Source organism: Chiloscyllium plagiosum, unplaced genomic scaffold, assembly GCF_037043375.1.
Source record: "Chiloscyllium plagiosum isolate Xiang-an unplaced genomic scaffold, Cpla_swu_hap1 HiC_scaffold_8, whole genome shotgun sequence".
NCBI classification, from domain to species: domain Eukaryota; kingdom Metazoa; phylum Chordata; class Chondrichthyes; order Orectolobiformes; family Hemiscylliidae; genus Chiloscyllium; species Chiloscyllium plagiosum.
The window spans coordinates 55330276-55350356 of NW_028270146.1; the positions used below are offsets into that span (position 1 = coordinate 55330276).

A 20081-nucleotide genomic window follows, 5' to 3' on the forward strand; every position below is an offset into this window, starting at 1 on the left:
TTAAGGTCAGGCTGCAGGGTATTGCACAAGTCTACAGTTACATGGAACAGGACCTCCTTCACTGTGGCCCAGGTGAGCATCCATTCCTAGCTGCTAAGAAAGTAAATATTAAAAAAGGCTACCTTCGGATCTCTGCCTCTCTTTGGAGTTACAATTTTCAGTGAGAGAAGAAAGCAGAGGAACTTAGTGTGAGAAACTAAAACGTGACTACAGGATGCAGTGTCAACATTTGTGAAGTCTAACTGTGAGATGTCAACAAGATCAGGATAAGCATGCATGTTATCCTTTCGATGGGGATGTGAGGAGCTGCATGGAAAGAGATGAATGAGTGAAGGTGCAGGGTGGTCTGGGGAGTGGTGTGCAGGAGAATGCTTGGTTACAGAGTATGGGCATTGCCACTTTAAAGTGTTTTGTCACTCACATTTGCACCCTCCTGAGATCTCCTAACATGTGGGCCACTGTCCCCAGGTTTTAGGATCTATAATCCTACTGCTCACTTTCTCTACCAGCTCCATCCATAGTTGTTTCATTAGAGAGGCTCTTCTTTCTTTGGTCCTCCTAATGGGAAGCAGCAATTCACTTCAGTTGCTCTGATCCTACAGCAGTGCCTCCAAATTAGAGTCAGGGACATCGTGGGAAGGGAAGGCTACTTTCCTACCTCTTTTCCATTGCAGTGGTTGTTGAAGCCTTAAGAAGCTGTTGGATGCCTTTAAATAAAATCCTAGCTTTGACAAGGGGACTTAAGAGAGGAAGTTGTTCACTTATCTCTGTGGTTGGTGAGGAAACACAGAAACTGAGTTAAAGAGTAAACCTACCATCAGACAAGCAGGTTCCTGATCCCATGTCAGGAGCAGATCTATTTCAAGAAAGTTCTGTCCATTCACCTTACCAGTGAGCATTTACAATACTTTCTCCTTTTAATTTGTGAATTTCAAGATATTACTTTTGTGTTAATTGTAGATTAGATTGCTATGATTTACTATAATTCAGTTACATTCAGTTTTTGTTTTGAACAAATTATGTCAAACCAGCATTTCTTGTTGCATGAACTTCACATTGCTCCCTTCATCTAGAAACATTTGCTTGAACAAACATTTTCACCAGAGGTGATCAACACAGCTCAGTTACTCGCTGTTAGGAAGGACTTGTATATGCAGGCAGGGTTTTTTCTGCTACATTAGCACTCAACTTGATAATTCAGCTGGAAAATAGATACATTTATTCTCTCATTGAGCAAAACTTGCACAAAACTAATATTTCACTGCCATAAACTAAATTTTATTTTTAAATAGATAGTAAAAGGGCCATTTTAAATAAAAGACAACTTTTATTTAAAATAAATGCATTTATACATGTTTTCAAAATTAATGTTATGCTCCACTTAGGAGTTGGTGGCACAATTTCAGCTAGCTGTTACAATGAAACATGATATAATTAAGCAAGACTCAAAAAATTAATTTTCTTCTATTAAACTTTTAGTGTTACCTATCGATACCTGCAAAAGCATATTAAAAGCGAATACATTGTAAGCACATTCTGTAACTGATTTGTGATGCTATAGATTAAAAACTGTACAATTATATAAAACTTGTGTTTTTACATTAGTTACATGAGAAAAACAAATACTTCATATAGAATTACTTCATAATGTACTGGAAAGATTTTATATCTTAAGAAAATAAAAGAGGTAACTAATGCTGGTGATTAAAACAGCTTCACATAATACTATAAAGTGTAAAAAAAAGTTTGGCAATATAAAGAACAATATGTAAATGAAACTAATAAACAGACATTCAGGTAAGCAAGCTAAAAACAATGAGCTGTGTATTTTTGTTTTATTTCCAAACAAAACTACCTTCATTTTCAAAGTTTCTGTAGTAGTCTTGGATTTGTGTTGGGAATTTTTTTTATCTTGAAAGTTAGAAACAGACATTTAAAAGTTTGATAAATATTTTATATGTTCTTTTCTGCCCTTGACATTACACTTTGTGGATAGCTTACGTATTATATTATATGGCTTGTTTCAAGGCAAACTTTGAAACAGATTTCTAACGAGGGGTCTTTCAAGTTGCGTGTCAGAAGGAGAGATCATGCCAATTCCAAAAGGAGCTGGTTACTGTTAGTGCACATACAGTGTTAACTAAATTTGGTAACTAAAACAAAAAGTCCATGGTAAAAGATTACAGTACGAGGCGCTTGCTGGAATAAGCAGCATATGTTGAGTAACAGCACTCATTTCTAACAAAGGCATTTTAATGGCCTGGATATATGTTTCTTTGATTTGCTGTCACATCCAACCGCTGGTAAGCTTAAAGAACATATCTTCATCCAAGCTTTCATTCTGGTCTTTAGCTCGCGTCGACAAGAAGATGTAACCACCAATGAATTCGTGAACTACTTTGCAGTCAATATCACCACAGATAAAAGAAAGCCGAACGTCATCTGCAAACTCGACAGTCACCTAAAAGTGGACACAGAACATGTAACACACTTATAAAAGCTACTGGTACTTTCTCCCTCCAACAGGTCAGTAGAATAAAAGCAACTAATGAAAAATATGAATTCCCATCTTTAGAAGCCTCAGAAAGAAATCACTCAAGGTGAAGACGCTTCCTTTTCCAGCAGATTTGTTGCTTGTTTTTTGATAAACATGCTTTGCAATTCTTATTCAATACTAATACTCCATGCCGCATTTTCAATAATTGCCTATTCTTTAATAAGTTTTATTTGGCCAAAAGATACACCAAGAAATGAATTTGTCTAATATAAAAATGTTATTTTAATCCACTTGCTGTTTTATACTAGCTTACCGTTGTGTAAATTGTATGTTGGAAAATCAACTCAAATTATTGTGCAACATGAAAATCTATTTAAGGGCAATGATAGGAGAAGAACCAAAATTTAAAAACTGGGAGGAAAAAAATTAGAATTTGTTTCCTCTTTCATGTTGTTTCCTGTATCTCAACAGTAAAGGTTGCAAGATCAGTTATAATATTTTTAAATCAAATTATTCCCATCCCATATGCTCTATATACTCTATGTACTATGTATCAAATAACTGACTAGAATCTATAATAACTTGCACTTTCAAATGTATTTGATTCATCTGCAATTAAAACTTGAGATATTTCAAGCTTGATTTTGTTACTTGTACATGATATCTGATTCCGCTGCTTGTCTCACAAAACCATTGATCAAGTATAACTATACAAAATACATATTGTGATAACATCCAAGTTATAATAACCTAAGTTGCCAAGTTTCAAGTTTCTTTAAAATGCAAAGGATTCAGTACAGTTCTAATTAAATCATACCATTTTGATCTCCCAATTTACATTCCACTGTTTCATGTTGCTGAACCTCCATGTCTTGATTGCATCTCCGGTGCTTGAATCCATCCTGATCAACCTATTGTAGGCTATGCCAATCAGATCATCTTTCTTACTTCCTTGAAATCTAAATTGTAACATATTTATTACATTTTTACAGAAAATTTCATTGGATGGCAGCAAATACTAAATTCTTTTTAAACAAAATATTCAATACATTCTTCATAAATGCCATATATTGCAACAACCTAAAGTACAACAAAATACTGAACAAATATTAAAAATTATTCTTTGAAAACTATTCATTTTACATTTGTTTTCACTGCATGTTGCAGCAAGACACTAAGCCCATAAACGTAAACTACAAGTTCCCAGAAATGCAAGTGATCACACAGCACAAGTCCTTCAATAAATTTTAAAATATCTGGTCTTTTCAAGAAAATCCAAAAAATAAAGAATCAAATATTCTAGAACTGATTGTTTGAAATTAAAATTGCTTGTGCAAGATCAAAATTTAATGTAGCCAACCATTTTAAACAGCAAGACTACTTTTGATAGAAATTAGCAACTTTTTTGAAATAAAAATCAGAATAACCCATCTCGAGTAGAAACCAGTCCATTCGTAATAACTTTTGCTAAAGTAGCAGCAAATGTATAGACCATTTTAGTCCACAGAAAGACTAATTGCAAAGAGATATTTCTGTGATCAGTTTTTTTCATATTTAAATGAGGTTTCAAAAGGCCCATTTGATAGTCAGTGCTGAATTTTTAAATATTAAATTTCATTCCAGTCCAGTAGGGGTGTCATGGTGGCTTTTCAATTAGCACTGCTGCTTCACAGCACCAGGAAACAGAGTTAGATTTCCTTTGTGTGCTTCAGTTTCCTCTCACAATTCAAAAATGTGCATGTTAGGTGGATTGGCCATGCTAAGTTGTCCATTGTGTCGAGTGATGTGTAAATTAGGTGGATTAGCCGTGGGAAATACAGGGTGATCGGCGGGGAGGTCTGGGCGGGATGCTCTTCAGAGAGTCAAGGTGGACTTGCTGGGCTAAATGGCCTGTTTCCACACTGTAGGGATTCCGTCTACAAGAAAGTGAATCAGCCACAACCTAAGATATAACACTGCAGCCATTTATAAAAACATCATTCACTTTACAGCCTACAGTGAAGTGATGATGACAATTACTATATTCAAACTGGTAAGCAATACTCCAGGGAATTTCCACAGGATGTATCTCTCAAAAATGATGTATTTAAGTGGTTCGTTTTTAATCTCTGTCTGCATTGCTGACTTTTCTGATGCAACTTCAGAACACAAAATATAGGCACCTCAAGTAAAGACAATCTGCTTCTGAAATGAGTTTAAAACAAGGATGGTTGACAAGTAGATTGATTCCAGAGTGTGTTACTGGAAATGCACAACCACTCGGAGCTTCCGAGGAGCACCAGAATCGACATTTCAGGCATAAGCCCTTCACCAGGAATGAAGCTCATTCCTGATGCAGGGAGTTTGCCCAAAATGTCGGCTTGTCTGCTCAGATGCTGCCTGACCGGATGTGCTTTTCCAGCCCCATACTCTTGACTCTGATCTTCAGCAGCTGCAGTCCTCACTTCCTCCAAGTAGGTTGTTTGATCACCCAAGGAGGATTATAAATTTATCAATTATAAAGCAACAATAATTTCAGTTATTCAATTTATTGATGATCTAAAGGTTAAGAGGTAGAAACTCTGCATGTTCTCAAAAGCATGTGGCATAGTTGTGCAACAACAAAATATACTATACTTCCAGGTATAGGCCAATGCAACTCATTCAACTTACTGCACAGTAATTTGGGAAAAAATGAAACTGTCCATTTTGGCAAATAGAATAAAAAAGTATATTAGCTAAAAGATAAGAGATTGCAGTCCTGTGAGGTAGAGAGGGATTTGGGTGCATGAATTATAAAAGACTGTAGAAGTATGAGGGTACAGCAAATAACTAGGAAAATTGCTAGAATGTTATCATTTATTGTGAGGAACATTGAATACAAATATAGGCAAGTTATTCTTTAATTCCTGGGGGTTCTGGTGAGACTGAATTGGAATACTGTATACAGTACACAGTCTCCTCATTGAAAGAAGGATGTACATGTTTTGGAAACAGTTTGGGGCTGGGTTGTTTTATGGTTAAGGAAGCTAGGTATATATTTGCTGGAGTTTACAAAACTAACAGGTGACTCAGTTGAAACATTAAGGATCGTGGTAAGGTTATTGTGGAGAGGATGTTTCCTCTTGAGAGAATCTAGTAGTAGGAGTCACTCATTTAAAATTCTGATGATACAATTATGGAGGTGTATTTTGTCCTGGTTTCTTTTGAAGAGAGGTTTTGATCCATAGGTGATGAGCTGCCTCTTCCAAGCCAATAAACAACTTGTGAGGCCTTGGGTTTTTATTTAAAGTTGGAACAATAGAAGCAGCATGAATGGGTGGAATTAAGTTTCCACAGAATCAGGATTTTAGTTTAGCACCAGTAGCTGTTGGGATTTTGAAGCTGGTGGTGGAAGCTGCTACATCACTCTCTCTCCCTCTCTCTGTATGTTACAGCTAAAAGCTTGGGTTCTCTCTCTGGCTCACATAATTCTTGCAGCAATCTGTTTTACTGACTTTGTTTTTGTCAAGGGTGTGTCTATGGGATGTTACTATATTGGAACAGTTGCTGTTTAGTAGTAAATAACCTTTTATTTTGTTAAGTTTTCTAACTGAGTTAAAGTTATACCAATTCTTTATTTTGCTTGTATTTTAACTATAGAGTAGAGATAAAGTTTGTTTTGCTTAAAGCGAAGTAGTGTAACCAACTAAGTTACCTCTGAAACATAGCATTGTACGCTTGTCTTTAAATAAAATTTAGGGTCTAGGTTATCTCCATGATATATTCAAAGGGGATTTGGTCTGCTCCACAACAAAACTAGGAGTAGGAGGCCATTCAATCCTGCTCTGCCATTCAATATGATCATGGATGATCCTCTATCTCAATGCCATATTCCCATTTACATGTGATCTCCATTGATGCTTTTAAAATCTAAGAACCTCCATCTTTCTTTGGACTTGGTCTCCACAGGCTTCCGTGGTACAGAATTTCACCGGTTCATTACCCTTTGAATGAAGAAATATTTCCTCATCTCAGTGCTAAAAGGTCCACCCCTTATCCTGAGACTGGCCACTCGTTCCAGATTCCCCAGCTGCAGAAATTATTCTCCCTGGCATCTGGTCAGTTGAACTTTGGTTGAATTTTGTGTTTCAAACAGATGCCCTCTCATCCTTTTAAATTAGAATGAAAACAGGCCCAGTCTCATAATCGCTCCTCATAGGACAATCCAGTCATCTCCATTATCAACCTATTGAACTTTCACTGCAATCTCTCTATGATAAGTATATCGTTTCTAATGGAAGGAAATCAAAGCTATTCACAGGTATGATCTCACCAAGGCCCTTTATTACTGCAGTAAGACATCTTCGAGGAGAAAGTGAGGTCTGCAGATGCTGGAGATCAAAGTTGAAACTTTATTGCTGGAACAGCACAGCAGGTCAGGCAGCATCCAGGGAACAGGAGATTCGACGTTTCGGGCACAGGCCCTTCTTCAGGAATGAGCAGAGAGTGTTCAGCAGGAGAAGATAAAAGGTAGGGAGGAGGGACTTGGAGGAGGGGAGTTGGAAATGTGATAGGTGGAAAGAGGTCAAGGTGAGGGTGATAGGTCGGAGTAGGATGGAGGCGGAGAGGTCAAGAAGAAGACTGCAGGTCAGGAAGGCGGTGCCGGGCTGGAGGGATCCGGCTGAGATCAGCAGGAGAAGATAAAAGGTAGGGAGGAGGGACTTGGAGGAGGGGAGTTGGAAATGTGATAGGTGGAAAGAGGTCAAGGTGAGGGTGATAGGTCGGAGTAGGATGGAGGCGGAGAGGTCAAGAAGAAGACTGCAGGTCAGGAAGGCGGTGCCGGGCTGGAGGGATCCGCCTACTTGCGGAGCGATTCAGAGAGCACCTCTGGGCCACCCGGACGAACCAACCCAACCAACCTGTGGCACAGCATTTCAACTCCCCCTCCCACTCCACCGAGGATATGCAGGTCATTGGACTCATCCACCGCCAAACCACAACAACCCGACGGTCGGAGGAGGAGCGTCTTATCTTCCGACTGGGAACCCTCCAACCGCAGGGGATGAACTTGGACTTCACCAGTTTCTTCATCCCCCCTCCCCCCACCTTGTCTCAGCCGGATCCCTCCAGCCCGGCACCGCCTTCCTGACCTGCAGTCTTCTTCTTGACCTCTCCGCCTCCATCCTACTCCGACCTATCACCCTCACCTTGACCTCTTTCCACCTATCACATTTCCAACTCCCCTCCTCCAAGTCCCTCCTCCCTACCTTTTATCTTCTCCTGCTGAACACTCTCTGCTCATTCCTGAAGAAGGGCCTGTGCCCGAAACATCGAATCTCCTGTTCCCTGGATGCTGCCTGACCTGCTGTGCTGTTCCAGCAATAAAGTTTCAACTGCAGTAAGACATCCCTACATCTGAACTCAAATCTCTTACCATGAATAACATTGACATCCCCAATGAAAGTAGACAGGTGCAACAAGCAATTTGGAAGGCAGTCAACTCAGTTGGCTGGACAGCTGGTTTGCAATGCAGTGATGCCAGCAGCATGGGTTTCATTCAGCATCGACTGCAGTTACCATGAAGGGCTCGCCTTCTCAACGTCTCCCATCACCTGACCCTCAGGTTAAATCACCACGAGCTTCACTAACAAGAGAACAGCCCTACGGTCTGGTAAGATTATGACAAGTTACCTTTAATTTAATTGACACCTTGTACATCCATAGTTCTTTATATATCACTATTTATAGAATTCTCTTTCTTTCTGTTTCTCATACCGCAGAGTATAACTTCACATTTAGCCATGTTGTACTGCATCTGCCAAGTGTTTGCCCACTAACTTAACTTGCCTAAATTACCTTGAAACCTCCTTGCATCCTCCTCACAACACACAATTCTGCCAAGTTTTGTGTCATCAGCAAACTTGGAAATGTTGTATTTGGCTTCCCTCATCCAGGTCATAAATATTGTGAATAATCTGGGACCCAAGCACTGATCCTCGTCATGCCCATCTGGTCACTGCCTGCCACTTGGAAAATATCCAATTTATTCTCATTCTTTGCTTCCTGTTTGTCAAGCAATTCTCAATGCATGCTAACATAATATCCTCTATCCCAAGTGCTTTAAACTTTGCCCATTAACTTCTTATGAAAACACCTTATCAAAAGCCATCTGAAAATTTAAATAGACCCCATTCACTAGCTCTCCCTTATCTATTCTAACAAGTTACATCCTCAAGAAACTCCACTAGATTTGTCAAGCATCATTCCTCTTTCCAAACCTACACTTTCCAAATGTTTGTTGTCATGTCTTCTAACTGGTCTGTAAATAATTTTTCTCCCCCCTCTCCCATTTTAAAGTATTGCAGTTACATGTGGCACCCATCAATCTGTAGGAACCCCACCAGAGTCTATATAATTTAGGAAGATAATTATGAATACATCCAATATTTCCAGAGAGACTAGGCAAATTCTTTTCTCACTGAAGACAGTAGGTCTTTGGAATTCTCTTTCAGAAAAGACAACTCAAGCGGAGGATTTGAATATTTTTAAGACAAAGGTGGATAGATTCTTGGTGGGGGGGGTTGTGCAGTTGGAAGATTATTGGACACAGGTAGGAAAGTGGATTTGATGCTACGATCAGGTTATCAGATCTTATTAACTGGTGGAGCAGGTTCAAGGGACCGAATATGTTCAAATGTTTGTGTTTGCATTTAAGTGGGAAATGTAGAACAATCCCATGGACACATGTTTCTTTTATTTCTCCTCTCAGCAATTGTACTTCGAATCCAAACATACTGATTAGAAACTGCAATGAATACAATCAAAATCCATACCCTTCCAGTGTTCTGTCCAGAGCAACTAAATGGCGTTTGAGTTATGGATGTCACCTTTTGGTATATACCAGGAGTTTACCACTATCTTGTGGCAGGTAGGAACTTAAATAATGTCATTAAGTAGATTTGCAACAACCCCCGGCAACTTAGTATGTAGCTACAGGTTTGTCAAATAGGAGCTTATATAAAATGTTTTCCAATGTGGATGTGGCCTCACAGCAGCTACATACTCCACAGAAGATGGGACAGAGTATCTGGGATCAACTGAGATGGGGTAATGGAAAAGAAATCTAATATATTTATTGGAATTATTGGAATGAATTCAGCTAATGTTATTTTTGAAACGGAGCTAGTCAAGATCCAAACTTCCTTTGAATAAAAAGCAACATTAAGGATACACTAAAGTTTTCGCCCCATCCTACCCTTTTGATGAAAAATTTCCTTCAGTTGATGACTCATTATAATACAGACAAGAAAACGAGTGTAGAACCCTCCATTACTTATTTAAAAATCAATATCATAGTAACTTCAATGGCTGCCAGAGAAGGTTGACACAAATCTTTGCATTCAAATGTTGGAAATTATTGCAAGCATTCAGGTTGCTATTAGATAATTTATAATTTGTTATAGCTTTAACAACATTACCTTGCAATGAAGTGAGTGATACCAAATTCAGGAAGTGACTGCCAAGCCTGGATAAACCTCATCTTCGCTTCAATGAGACTCATCTGAGCTACATTCTGATGGGCCTCAAGGATTCTGGCAGAGATCTAAAGGAAAAAAAAAACCAAATTATAAATCATTAATTGCCTTAGCAATGGATATCAGAACAGCACCGAACAAGAAGGGCAAAAAAAGGAATAGTAAAAACCAGAGTAATAAGGTTAGAAACATAGACACATCTATGTCTATAAAAAGTTAGTTTTATTTTAGAAAAAAACATTAATCAGAAAAAACATCCACCGTCACATGATCACAGGTCAACCAAATTGGTAGCTGTGCAGTCATGTAAACAGTCTTACATTTATGTTAACGCCTTTTATCTCAAAATTCATTTCCGCCAAGACATTTTAATGTCAAGGAAGGAACACACTTTAATATTAATTCTTCAATGCCAGATCTTTTTTTAAATGACTGAGCTTACAATATTCTCATTTATTGATTATCCTTTATCTCCCACTTTGGATCCAGTGGAGGTTTTCACTTCAATATCAACATTTAACATTTCTGACACACAAAGGAGCCCACATACATAACACAAAAACATTCATCCCATCACAGTGACTGAACTGTCCACTTACCAAATCCCTTACATAGCCTGGCTGAAGAGGGCAGCGTGAAGAGGGAAAAGGAAGTTGAAAGAAAATGCAGTGAGAATAAGGCAACCAAAGCACTCAAACAGCTTTTCACACCCATCGATCTGCCTCCCACCCACTCAGGAATAAAACCCAAAATGAATTACTAATGTTCCTGCAACTTCAATGAAGATGAAATCCTAAACATACAATGCAAAAAGAATCCAATTAAAAAGTACCAACATAAATTCTTGTGCTGTGAATATTCTTTAATTCCCAAGTAGTTAACATTTTTTTTGTTTTGGGGCAAACGTACCATAAACATATCATTTGCAAAAGAAGTATTCAACTAAAGATCTGCACTTTAAAACTATATAACTCAGCTTAAGAACACAGTAAAATAGTAATAATCAAACTTTTAGAAAACTAACTGGAATTAAATGAGTAAACTCAAACATGGCAGCACGTTTACATATCAAGTAAAAACTAATGTCTGCCATGTGCTCTTCACATTTCTTTCTGAATTATTGACTTTAGAAATACAAAAGTAATTCTTTTGCAAGTATAGTTTAGCTAAAGTTACGATGGCATTATGCACATCTCATGGAAACCAGAAATGATTAATATTATGTAAATGAGAATATAGCTCACATTTGAACTTCATACAGTAATTGATAAAATGGCACTTTGTTTTGTAGACTTTCTTTCCCTAGATTACAACGTTGTGAAGTTTACAGACACTTTCAGTATTAAAGGTACTATATAATTATATAAATACAAATGTCTTGAAAAAAGTATGAATATTGATATAATACACAATTATGAGTTTTCACAATGAGAGAGGATATGGGTTACCTTGGGTTAAATGCTAGATTTATTTTGTCCTGCGTATACATATGTGGGTTTGGATGTCACAAGCACAACTTCAAAATTTGAGGATTATCCATAAATAAAAGGTTTGGCTAAAAGTATAAGCCTTTTGAAGATTTTAAGACAATAGACTACTAGTAGAATTTGTAGCATGGATCCATATGCAATTAAATGTGAATAAATGGGAGGCAATATATTTTGGGAGAAGTATTATAAATCTTCATCGAACAGTGTATATAACAGTGGGACACGAGGCTCAGCTCAAGTTGCTTACTTAGTGAAAATACAAGTAAAAATGCCCAAAAGAATCATAGGCTTAGAAAGAGGCTCTGGCAGGGTCACAACCTAAAACATTAAAACCGTCAACAGATACTGCCAAGTCTTGAAAACTGCATTCATTTCATGATTTGGAGATGCTGGTGTTGGACTGGGGTGTACAAAGTTAAAAATCACACAATACCAGGTTAGAGTCCAACAGGTTTAATTGGAAGCACACTAGTTTTCGGAACAACGCTCCTTCATCAGGTGAAAGCTATTACTTCCAATTAAACCTGTTGGACTCTAACCTGGCATTTATTTCAGACGTGGTTATTAAGCAACAGCAAAATTCATAATAATAATGCCAGATATGCAGAAACTGTAATTTAGAAAAGCAAAAGATGGATGCTGGATATCTGAAATAAAGACAAATGCAAGTAGAATGGCAGATTTGGCACCAACTATAAAGAAAGAAATAGGCTGAAAATTAACACATAGATGACACTTGAGATACTGAGACTATTTCCATGAGAGAAGAAAAAGCTGAGAGCATTTAATAAAAATCCATGTTGTGGGGTGTTGTGAGAATGGACAGGAAACAAAACCTGTTGAGGATCATAAATTAATTTCACTATGAGCAAAAAGAAAAGCTTCATGATGTTACAGAGTCATGCAGCATGGAAACAAACTCTTCAGTCCAGCTCATCCACGCTGACCAAGTTTCCCCAAATTAAAACACCTTCTCACTTGTCTGCATTTTGCCCATGTCCCTCTAAATTTCAAAAGTCTTTTAAATTATGTAACTGTACCTGCATCTACCACTTCCTCTGGGAGTTCATTCCATATACACTGCGTGAAAAAGTTGCTTCTCAGGTCTCTTTTAAATCTTTTTCCTTTCACCTTAAAATTATGCCGTTGACCTTTGAACTCTGATTTGCTATTCACCTTATACATGCCCCTCACAATTTTATATCCTCTATAAAATGTCATCCCTCAACATCCTACGCTCTAGTGAAAATGTCTCAGCTTATCCAGCTTCTTATACTTCAAACCCTCCTGACCTGGTTACATCCTTGTAAATCTTTTCCGCACTCTCTCCAATTTAATAATATCCTTCCTGTAGCAGGGCAACCAGAACCGTATACAGTACTCCAAAAGTGGCCTCAGCAATGTCCTGTACAACCTCAACGTGATGTCCTAACTCCTAAACTCAATGGAAACATTGGTCCTTCTGAAAGTGATGGGACAAAGCTAATGTGAAAATATTTCAGAGATGACTGCAGTACATAACACCAAGCAAATTATGGCTAAAATTCTGTGACAGCCTTGTGCAAGTGCAAGCAATGCAGAACTTTGATACTAGCCCCATGAACTCAATTTAGCATTCTCTCATTAGCTTATAAGCATTCATTCCAGAAATTCCCCAAATGCTCACAACAAGCTAATTCTTCTTTTTCTAAAACTAATTAACAGGTTGTGATAATTATGATTAGCATGTAACTATTTTACCTTTAACAGCGGCAGAGTGAAGGGACTACAAAAAGCAGCGAGAAATCAACATTCTCCATTTATAATAATAAACTTAAAAACCTTAGCTCCAAAACTATATACAGAGGAATCTCGATTATCCAAATATCAATTATCCAAATATTGGATTATCCGAAGGAGATGTCAAGGTCCCGATAGAAACATTACATGAAAGTGGTGTTTCCAACACTGATCGCACCTTTTTTTAGATTAAAAACGAACTCTGCTTACTGAAATGCTGCCGAGAACAGTCCTGAACATCGATGGGACCCCAGGCACCATCTCCAAATGACTGACCTCTCACCGTCCCTCTCTCTCCCCACACTTTCCCTGGAGTTCTACACAGGGGTGTACCCAAAACCCCCCTTCCCCAGATAATCTCTCCAACAGTTTCCTATACATGGCAAAGTTGGAACTTGTCAAAATGTTGCAATAAAAAGTTGTGTGGGGGGCTGCGTGTGTGTGTGTACACGCGCGCTGTGCGGCTGTGTGTGTGTGTGTGTGTGTGTGTGTGTGCATGTGCACTCTATTTGGAGACTCACCCCAACCCCCAAAGGCAGCAGTCTTGTTGTTGGTGTCCAGTCCGGCTGCCCAGTTGGTGTAGAAGGGGAGGGGTCGGTGCAAACAGGTGGCGGGGTTGGGGGCAGGCAGGGGTGGACTGGAGGGCTAGGTGGGGTTGGGTGTGGCCAGACAGGGATGGCACTCGGCATTGTAATAATTCACTAATCCAAGGAAAGACCTAAGCTCCATTGCAGATGTGGCAGCCAGGGCACCATTGATTGCCCTTTCTTTATCTTCTAACTAACTCAGTCTTGTTGACTCTGTAGCCTAAGTTGGTCATTTGGGGTGGTAGAAATACATTATTCCCTTCTAAGGTATATGCCTGCCTGGGAGAAACATCTAAGGACTATGTCCAAGGTCTCTAAGTGCTCCTTATTGGTTTTCCCTGCGAGAAGCATATCATCTAGGCAAATGGTGACCTGGGGTAGACTTTGTAAAATGCTCTTCCTCATCCACTGAAAAATAGCACAGGCTGACGATAGCCCAAACGGCAGTCTTGTATATTGGTACAAACTCTTATGGCTATTAACTGTGGCATACTTCTGCGAATCCCCATCTAACCACAAATGCAAGTATGCATTGCTCATGTCCAGCTTCATGAACAAAAGCCACCCTGCCAGGTTTGCGTAAAAATCCTCTATACAAGGGATTCGATATTTATCCAGCTGCAAAATGCAGTTTACCGCTTGTTAAAAGATCCCCACAAAGGCGAACTGACCTGTTGGGCTTCATAATCAGCACTAGCAGTGCTGCCCATTCCACAAACCGGATTATTTTGATGATTCCTTCACTTTCCAACCTTCTGATGTCTGTCTCAACGTTTGCCCATAAGGCAAATGACACTGGTGGGCCTTGCAGAATCATGGAATTGCTTCCTGGTCAATATGCAAAGTGGCCTTGACTACTCTGATAGTCCCTAGACCTTCTTGAAAAACATCCAAGTATTTCATTAGGACCTCACTCAGGCAACCATTTTCTAATTGAAAAATGTTGAGCCAATCTCGGTGAATTTTCCTAGGTGAGTTTTGGCCACATAGGCCATGCCCACATTTTTAAATAAACTTGCCTGATTTAAAAAAGGAAGTACATATCTTTTAGGATTTGGTTGGAGCTCCAGAACCCAATTTTGCAAGGCACAGTTTGTGAAGCCCTAGTATACCCAGTCACCACACCTGACATTTGTAACATTTTTCTGGGACTTCCCAAGCTAAGACTCTATCAAAGTGAGCACAGATGCTTTATTCATAGTTTACCTATTTGCACCTTCTTCTGATTGAATAACCTGTTCTCCCTACCTCCTCACCTTTCACTCTTAACACAGAGGCCGTACAAATGCAGAACAGGTCATGGTTATATAGCACAGAACAGACTCTCATCGATGCCAACCAGATAGCCAAACTGATCTAGTCCCATTTGCCAGCATTTGGCTGTTATCCCACTCAACCTTTCCTGTTCATATACCCATCCAGATGCCTTTAAATGTTGTAATTGCACCAGCCTCCACCAGTTCTTCTAGCATCTCATTTCTTCCTCCCTCCAAATTTATTCAAAATTAAACTCAATCCCTAAAACAGAAATCTGACAAAATCTTGCTCTTATAACTCGAAGTATTTGTTTTGAAAAATAAAAAAAAGGAGAATGTATCAGATGAATGTTTAAAGCTCTGAACTTTGTAACCTTGTACAGCAATGATCAAGTCCAAAGTCTGTACAGATATCCTGTGCATTGTCTAGTACATTGCTGCATATTTTTGGTGACTCATTCTGCTGGACAAATTTGAGGAATACAAAAGCTCATTTATATCAAATCACGCTGGTTTGGTGTGAAACAGACTTTTTCTTTCCTGTTTTTTTGTCATTGTAAGACTTCTGCCAACAGGAAGGAACTGTTACATGGGCAGCAATAACTGCCCTCAAATATATCACTCTTCCCAGATCGGAAATGCCAGCAGAGTGAAACACAGCTGAACCAGGAATCTTTGCATAGCTTCTCAGTGCAGGTATTTGTATTTGTAATTTTTCACCATTTGGGTTATCCATGCAAATCGTGGAAACACCATTAACCAATCTCTAAATTGACATCTGGATAATAAAGTAAGGCTTATCAGGAGGTGTGCAACAAAAAGACCCCTCACTATTGTGTGTTTCACCCTTACCTATTGCTTGACCAAATATTGTATAAAAGGGGATTTGTACACGTGCCTGCATCATTCAACCACTCCTCAGTGCTTTACATACTGAATTTACTGCTGGGTGCCAGAAAATAACTGGATCTCTGTAGGACAGGTCTAAAGATGCTCAAATTCTTCTGTCTGTAATTTATAGCTGCAGCCTTCAAATGAGGCTGAAATTATCTTGAAATTTAGTATTTGTTTAAATAGTAATCTTTTATGATAATAAAATTGCAGTTATAACTTTCAATGCCCCCAAACTTGTGAGGTCATGCATTTCACGTGATAAATCAGAGCACACATACATTTTCCAGCAGTAATCAAAGTAGATGCATATTACAACTGCATACAGAATGAGTACATAATATCATCAGTTACAATAGGCTCTGTCTCTGTCTCAGGCTAACATTTTCAAAAAAGGATTTCCTCCTCAAACAACTATTACTTGATCTTTCAAGGCTTCATGAATAGACATGGAGAAATTCACTACTCCCTGAAGCAGTTTGGGTAATGGCAAGAAAGTTGGGAACATACAGGCAACAATGAAAAAAAAAATCAGATTCTCGATGTAGAGAAAATTCTAAGTTTCCCCTTAAGGTTTCATCAAATCTTGTTAAATGAGTGGAGATTACCTTACTTCCATGCATTTGCATCTCTTTACTCACTCGACTCACCTCATTTGCATGCAGTGTACAATTCTGCTCCCCTTCGTCAAGAAACAACACAGCACTAACTCCTCACATTAAAGTCAGAATGGTAACTTGGAAGCAGCTCGCAGCTCACTTTCGAGCAAGCATATAATCCATCTTCACAAGAATGACCATGTACTCTCCATGGACACCACCTTCGCTGCCTGCCCTTGTCCGTGGGAGGGCATCAGCAAACCTCCAGGCTCACTACATCATCATGGTGCCTTTGACAAGGTCCCTCATGTCAGGCTGATACAAAAGTAACTTGGGATCAACGATCATAACGGATTTGATCACAAAAGGCAGAGGCTGTTTTTCTGACTGGAGATTTGTCACCAGTGGTCCTCCATGGGGATCAGTGTTGTTTGTAATATATTGGAGGGGAATGTAGGTGGTCTGATGATTAAGTTTACTTGTATATCCGGTGCTCTCGATGTAGTCTTCTCTACATCAAATAGACCTAGTGCAAACCCGTGGTACAGTGCAGAGAACATCTCTGGTTCATACGCATCAACCAACTCCACCTTCCAATAGCCATCCACTGCAACTCCCCCTCCTAATCCCCGGAGGACATATCTATTCTGGGCCTCCTCCACCACCTACACAAGGCCACCCACAAATTGGAGAAGGAATACTTCATCTTCCACCTTGGGAACTTACAACCACACGGCATGAACATTGAATTTACCAGTTTCCATATCTTCCCTCCCCACCCCACCCAGGTCCAACCTTGACTCAGATCCACCCTCTTGACCTGACCTTTCAGTCCATCTTCCTTCCCACCGACCTATCACCATCACCTCCTACCTTCGCCCATCTATCACCATTCCACCTACCGTTCCCAAGTCCCACCCCCCAATTTATCTCTCATCCCTCCTTCCCCAGCCCCAGTCCTGAAGGGTCCTGTCCGAAACATTGACACTTTTGCTCCTCAGATGCTGTCTGAACTACTGTGCTTTTTCCAACTTAATCAACTCAGTTCAGCATCAGATTTGGGGAGCTGTGGATTTTGAGGAGGATTGCTAGAGGATACAGCAGGATCTAGATAGTCTGGAGACTTGGGTGGAGAAATGGCAATTGAATTTTAATTTGGACAAATGTGGGGTGATATTTTAGAACATGTAATGCAGGAGGGAAGTATACAGTAAATGGCAAAACTCTTAGAAGCATACAGAGTTATTTGGCCTACATGTCCACAGACCTTCAAAGTGGTAACACAGTGAATAAGGTAGTCAAGAGGACATATGGTCATGGAATAGGGTAACTGGCAAGTCATGCTGCAGCTTTATAGAACTTTAGTCAGGTCATATTTGGAATGTGTGTCCTGTTCTAATCGTCAGTCTATCATAAAAATATGGGGGCTTTAGAGAGGGTACAGAAAAGGTTTACCAGGATGTTACCTCATTTAGAGGGTATGAGCTATGAGAAGAGATTGGACAAACTTGATTTGTTTTCATTTCAATGTAGAAGGCTGAGGGGTGACCAGACAGAAGCTTACAAAATTATGACAGGCATGGATAGGATAGATTATCAGAATCTTCTTCCCAGACTAATGTCATTTACTAATGGCTTAGGTTTAAGGTAAAGGGGCAAGTTTAAAGGAGATGTGAGAGGTAAGTTTTTGTTTTTACACAGAGAAAGTGCCTGGAACATGCTGCCAGAGGTGGTGGTAGTAGCTGATATAACAGCAACATCCGATAGGCATCTTGACGTATATGAATAGGCAAGGAATAGAAGGATATGGATTGCTTAGAGGCAAAAAGTTTTTAATTTAGAAAGACTTGATTTGGACGTGACCATAGGATTTATGGTTAGTAAGTTTGCATATGCCACCAAAATTGGAAGTATAATTGACAGCAAAGAAGGTTACCTCAGAATACAATGTGATCGTGATCAGATGGACTAATAGGCTGTAGGGTGTCAGATGGAGTTTAATTTAGATAAATGTGAGATGCTGCATTTTGGGAAGACAAATCTTAGCAGGATTTATATACTTAATGTTAAGTCCTCGGGAATGTTGCTGAACAAAGAGACCTTGGAGTGCAGGTTCATAGTTTCTCGAAAGTGGAGTTGCAGGCAGATAGGATAATGAGGAAGGTGTTTGGTATGCCTTCCTTTATTGGTCAGAGCTTTGAGTGTAGGAATTGGGGAGGTCATGTTGCAGCTATATAGGACATTGGTTAGGACACTTTTGGAATACGGTGTACAATTCTAGTCTCCCTCCTATTAGACAATGTTGTGAAGCTTGAAAGGGTTCAGAAAAGATTTACAAGAATGGTGCCAAGTTTGGAGGGTTTGAGCTATAGGGAGAGGCTAAATAGGCTGGGGCTGTTTTCCCTAGAGCATCAGAGGCTGAGGGATGATCTTATAGGAGGTTTATAAAATCATGAGGAGCGTGGTTAGGGTAAGCAGATGACGTCTTTTCCCTGGGTGGGGAGTCCAGAACTAGAGTGCAAAGGTTTTGGGTGAGAGGAGAAAAATTTAAAAGGGACCTAAGGGGCAACTTTTACACATTGATGGTGGTGCGAGTATGGAATAAGCTGCCAGAGGAAGTGGTGGAGGCTGGTACAACTACAACATTTAAAAGGCATCTGGATGGGTCTATAAATAGGAAGGGTTTAGAGGGATATGGGCCAAGTGCTGGCAAATGGGACTAGATTAGGTTAGGATAGACAACATGGACGAGTTGAACTGAAGAGTCTGTTTCCATGATGTACTTCTCGATGACTCAATGCCTTTGTGTATAGGAACACACTTGGTGTGCCGAAGAGCTTGTTCCTGTGCTGTACTGGTCTTCATTCTTTAATCGTTATATGGAGAACGATGAACAGAAAGGGAGGGTGCAATGTCACTGGGGACATAGATAGTAAAAGGGAACAAGGAGGATTGGATGGGGTAGTCATTCTGTATTTCAGGTGGAGCTAGCAATCTTTGAGACAAAGTTGAAACTTTGCCATCTTTGATCCAAAGTCAATTGAACGATAATGAGACAAAATGGTTGCTATTGCATGCAGAGTAGGTGGAGTAAATTAATCTCTCTCTTTGGAGTGTGGGGGTAGGCACTGTTAAAAAATTATGGTCTAAAGTATCATGCCCGGTGCATAGTTTGTAATAATTACCTTATGTCACATAACTAAACCTCATCAAAATGGCAACTAAAAGTCTTAACCAAGGTTTGCCAATTCTGAACCACTTGGACTGCAACATTTTGGAGCTGCCACATTTACACACACAACTGCAAGTATGCAAGCACTTGGTCTGTGATGTTCAAGGATAGCCTTATTTGAGAGGAAGGACTGCTATGATAGTGAATTAATGTGCATCACTTCGGTTCTGCAACATACATCTGGATAAGGTTACGCAAGGTTTCCTTATCGGGACATGACAATGCCTCCATGCACATAGTCAGGACATAACATG

At 39.5% G+C, this 20081-nt stretch overlaps 1 protein-coding gene across 6 annotated transcripts in view; it reads right to left on the reverse strand.

Annotated features, from left to right (window-relative positions):
* Nucleotides 1–1307: 1307 nt before the first annotated feature.
* The window catches only part of fermt2 (FERM domain containing kindlin 2), a 148231-nt gene continuing 129457 nt past the window's right edge, over nt 1308–20081 (reverse strand). For 4 of the 6 annotated variants that reach the window (XM_043697669.2, XM_043697665.2, XM_043697667.2 and 1 more), the window contains 4 exons: nt 10593–10613; nt 9937–10061; nt 3315–3456; nt 1308–2461 (listed from right to left, as the gene is read on the reverse strand). In XM_043697669.2, the coding sequence (XP_043553604.2) occupies nt 2288–2461; nt 3315–3456; nt 9937–10061; nt 10593–10613 (462 nt within the window). In that variant the 3' untranslated portion in view covers nt 1308–2287. The remainder of the gene's footprint in view (nt 2462–3314; nt 3457–9936; nt 10062–10592; nt 10614–20081) is intronic. The other 2 variants (XM_043697670.2, XM_043697668.2) reach the window with 1 other exon arrangement.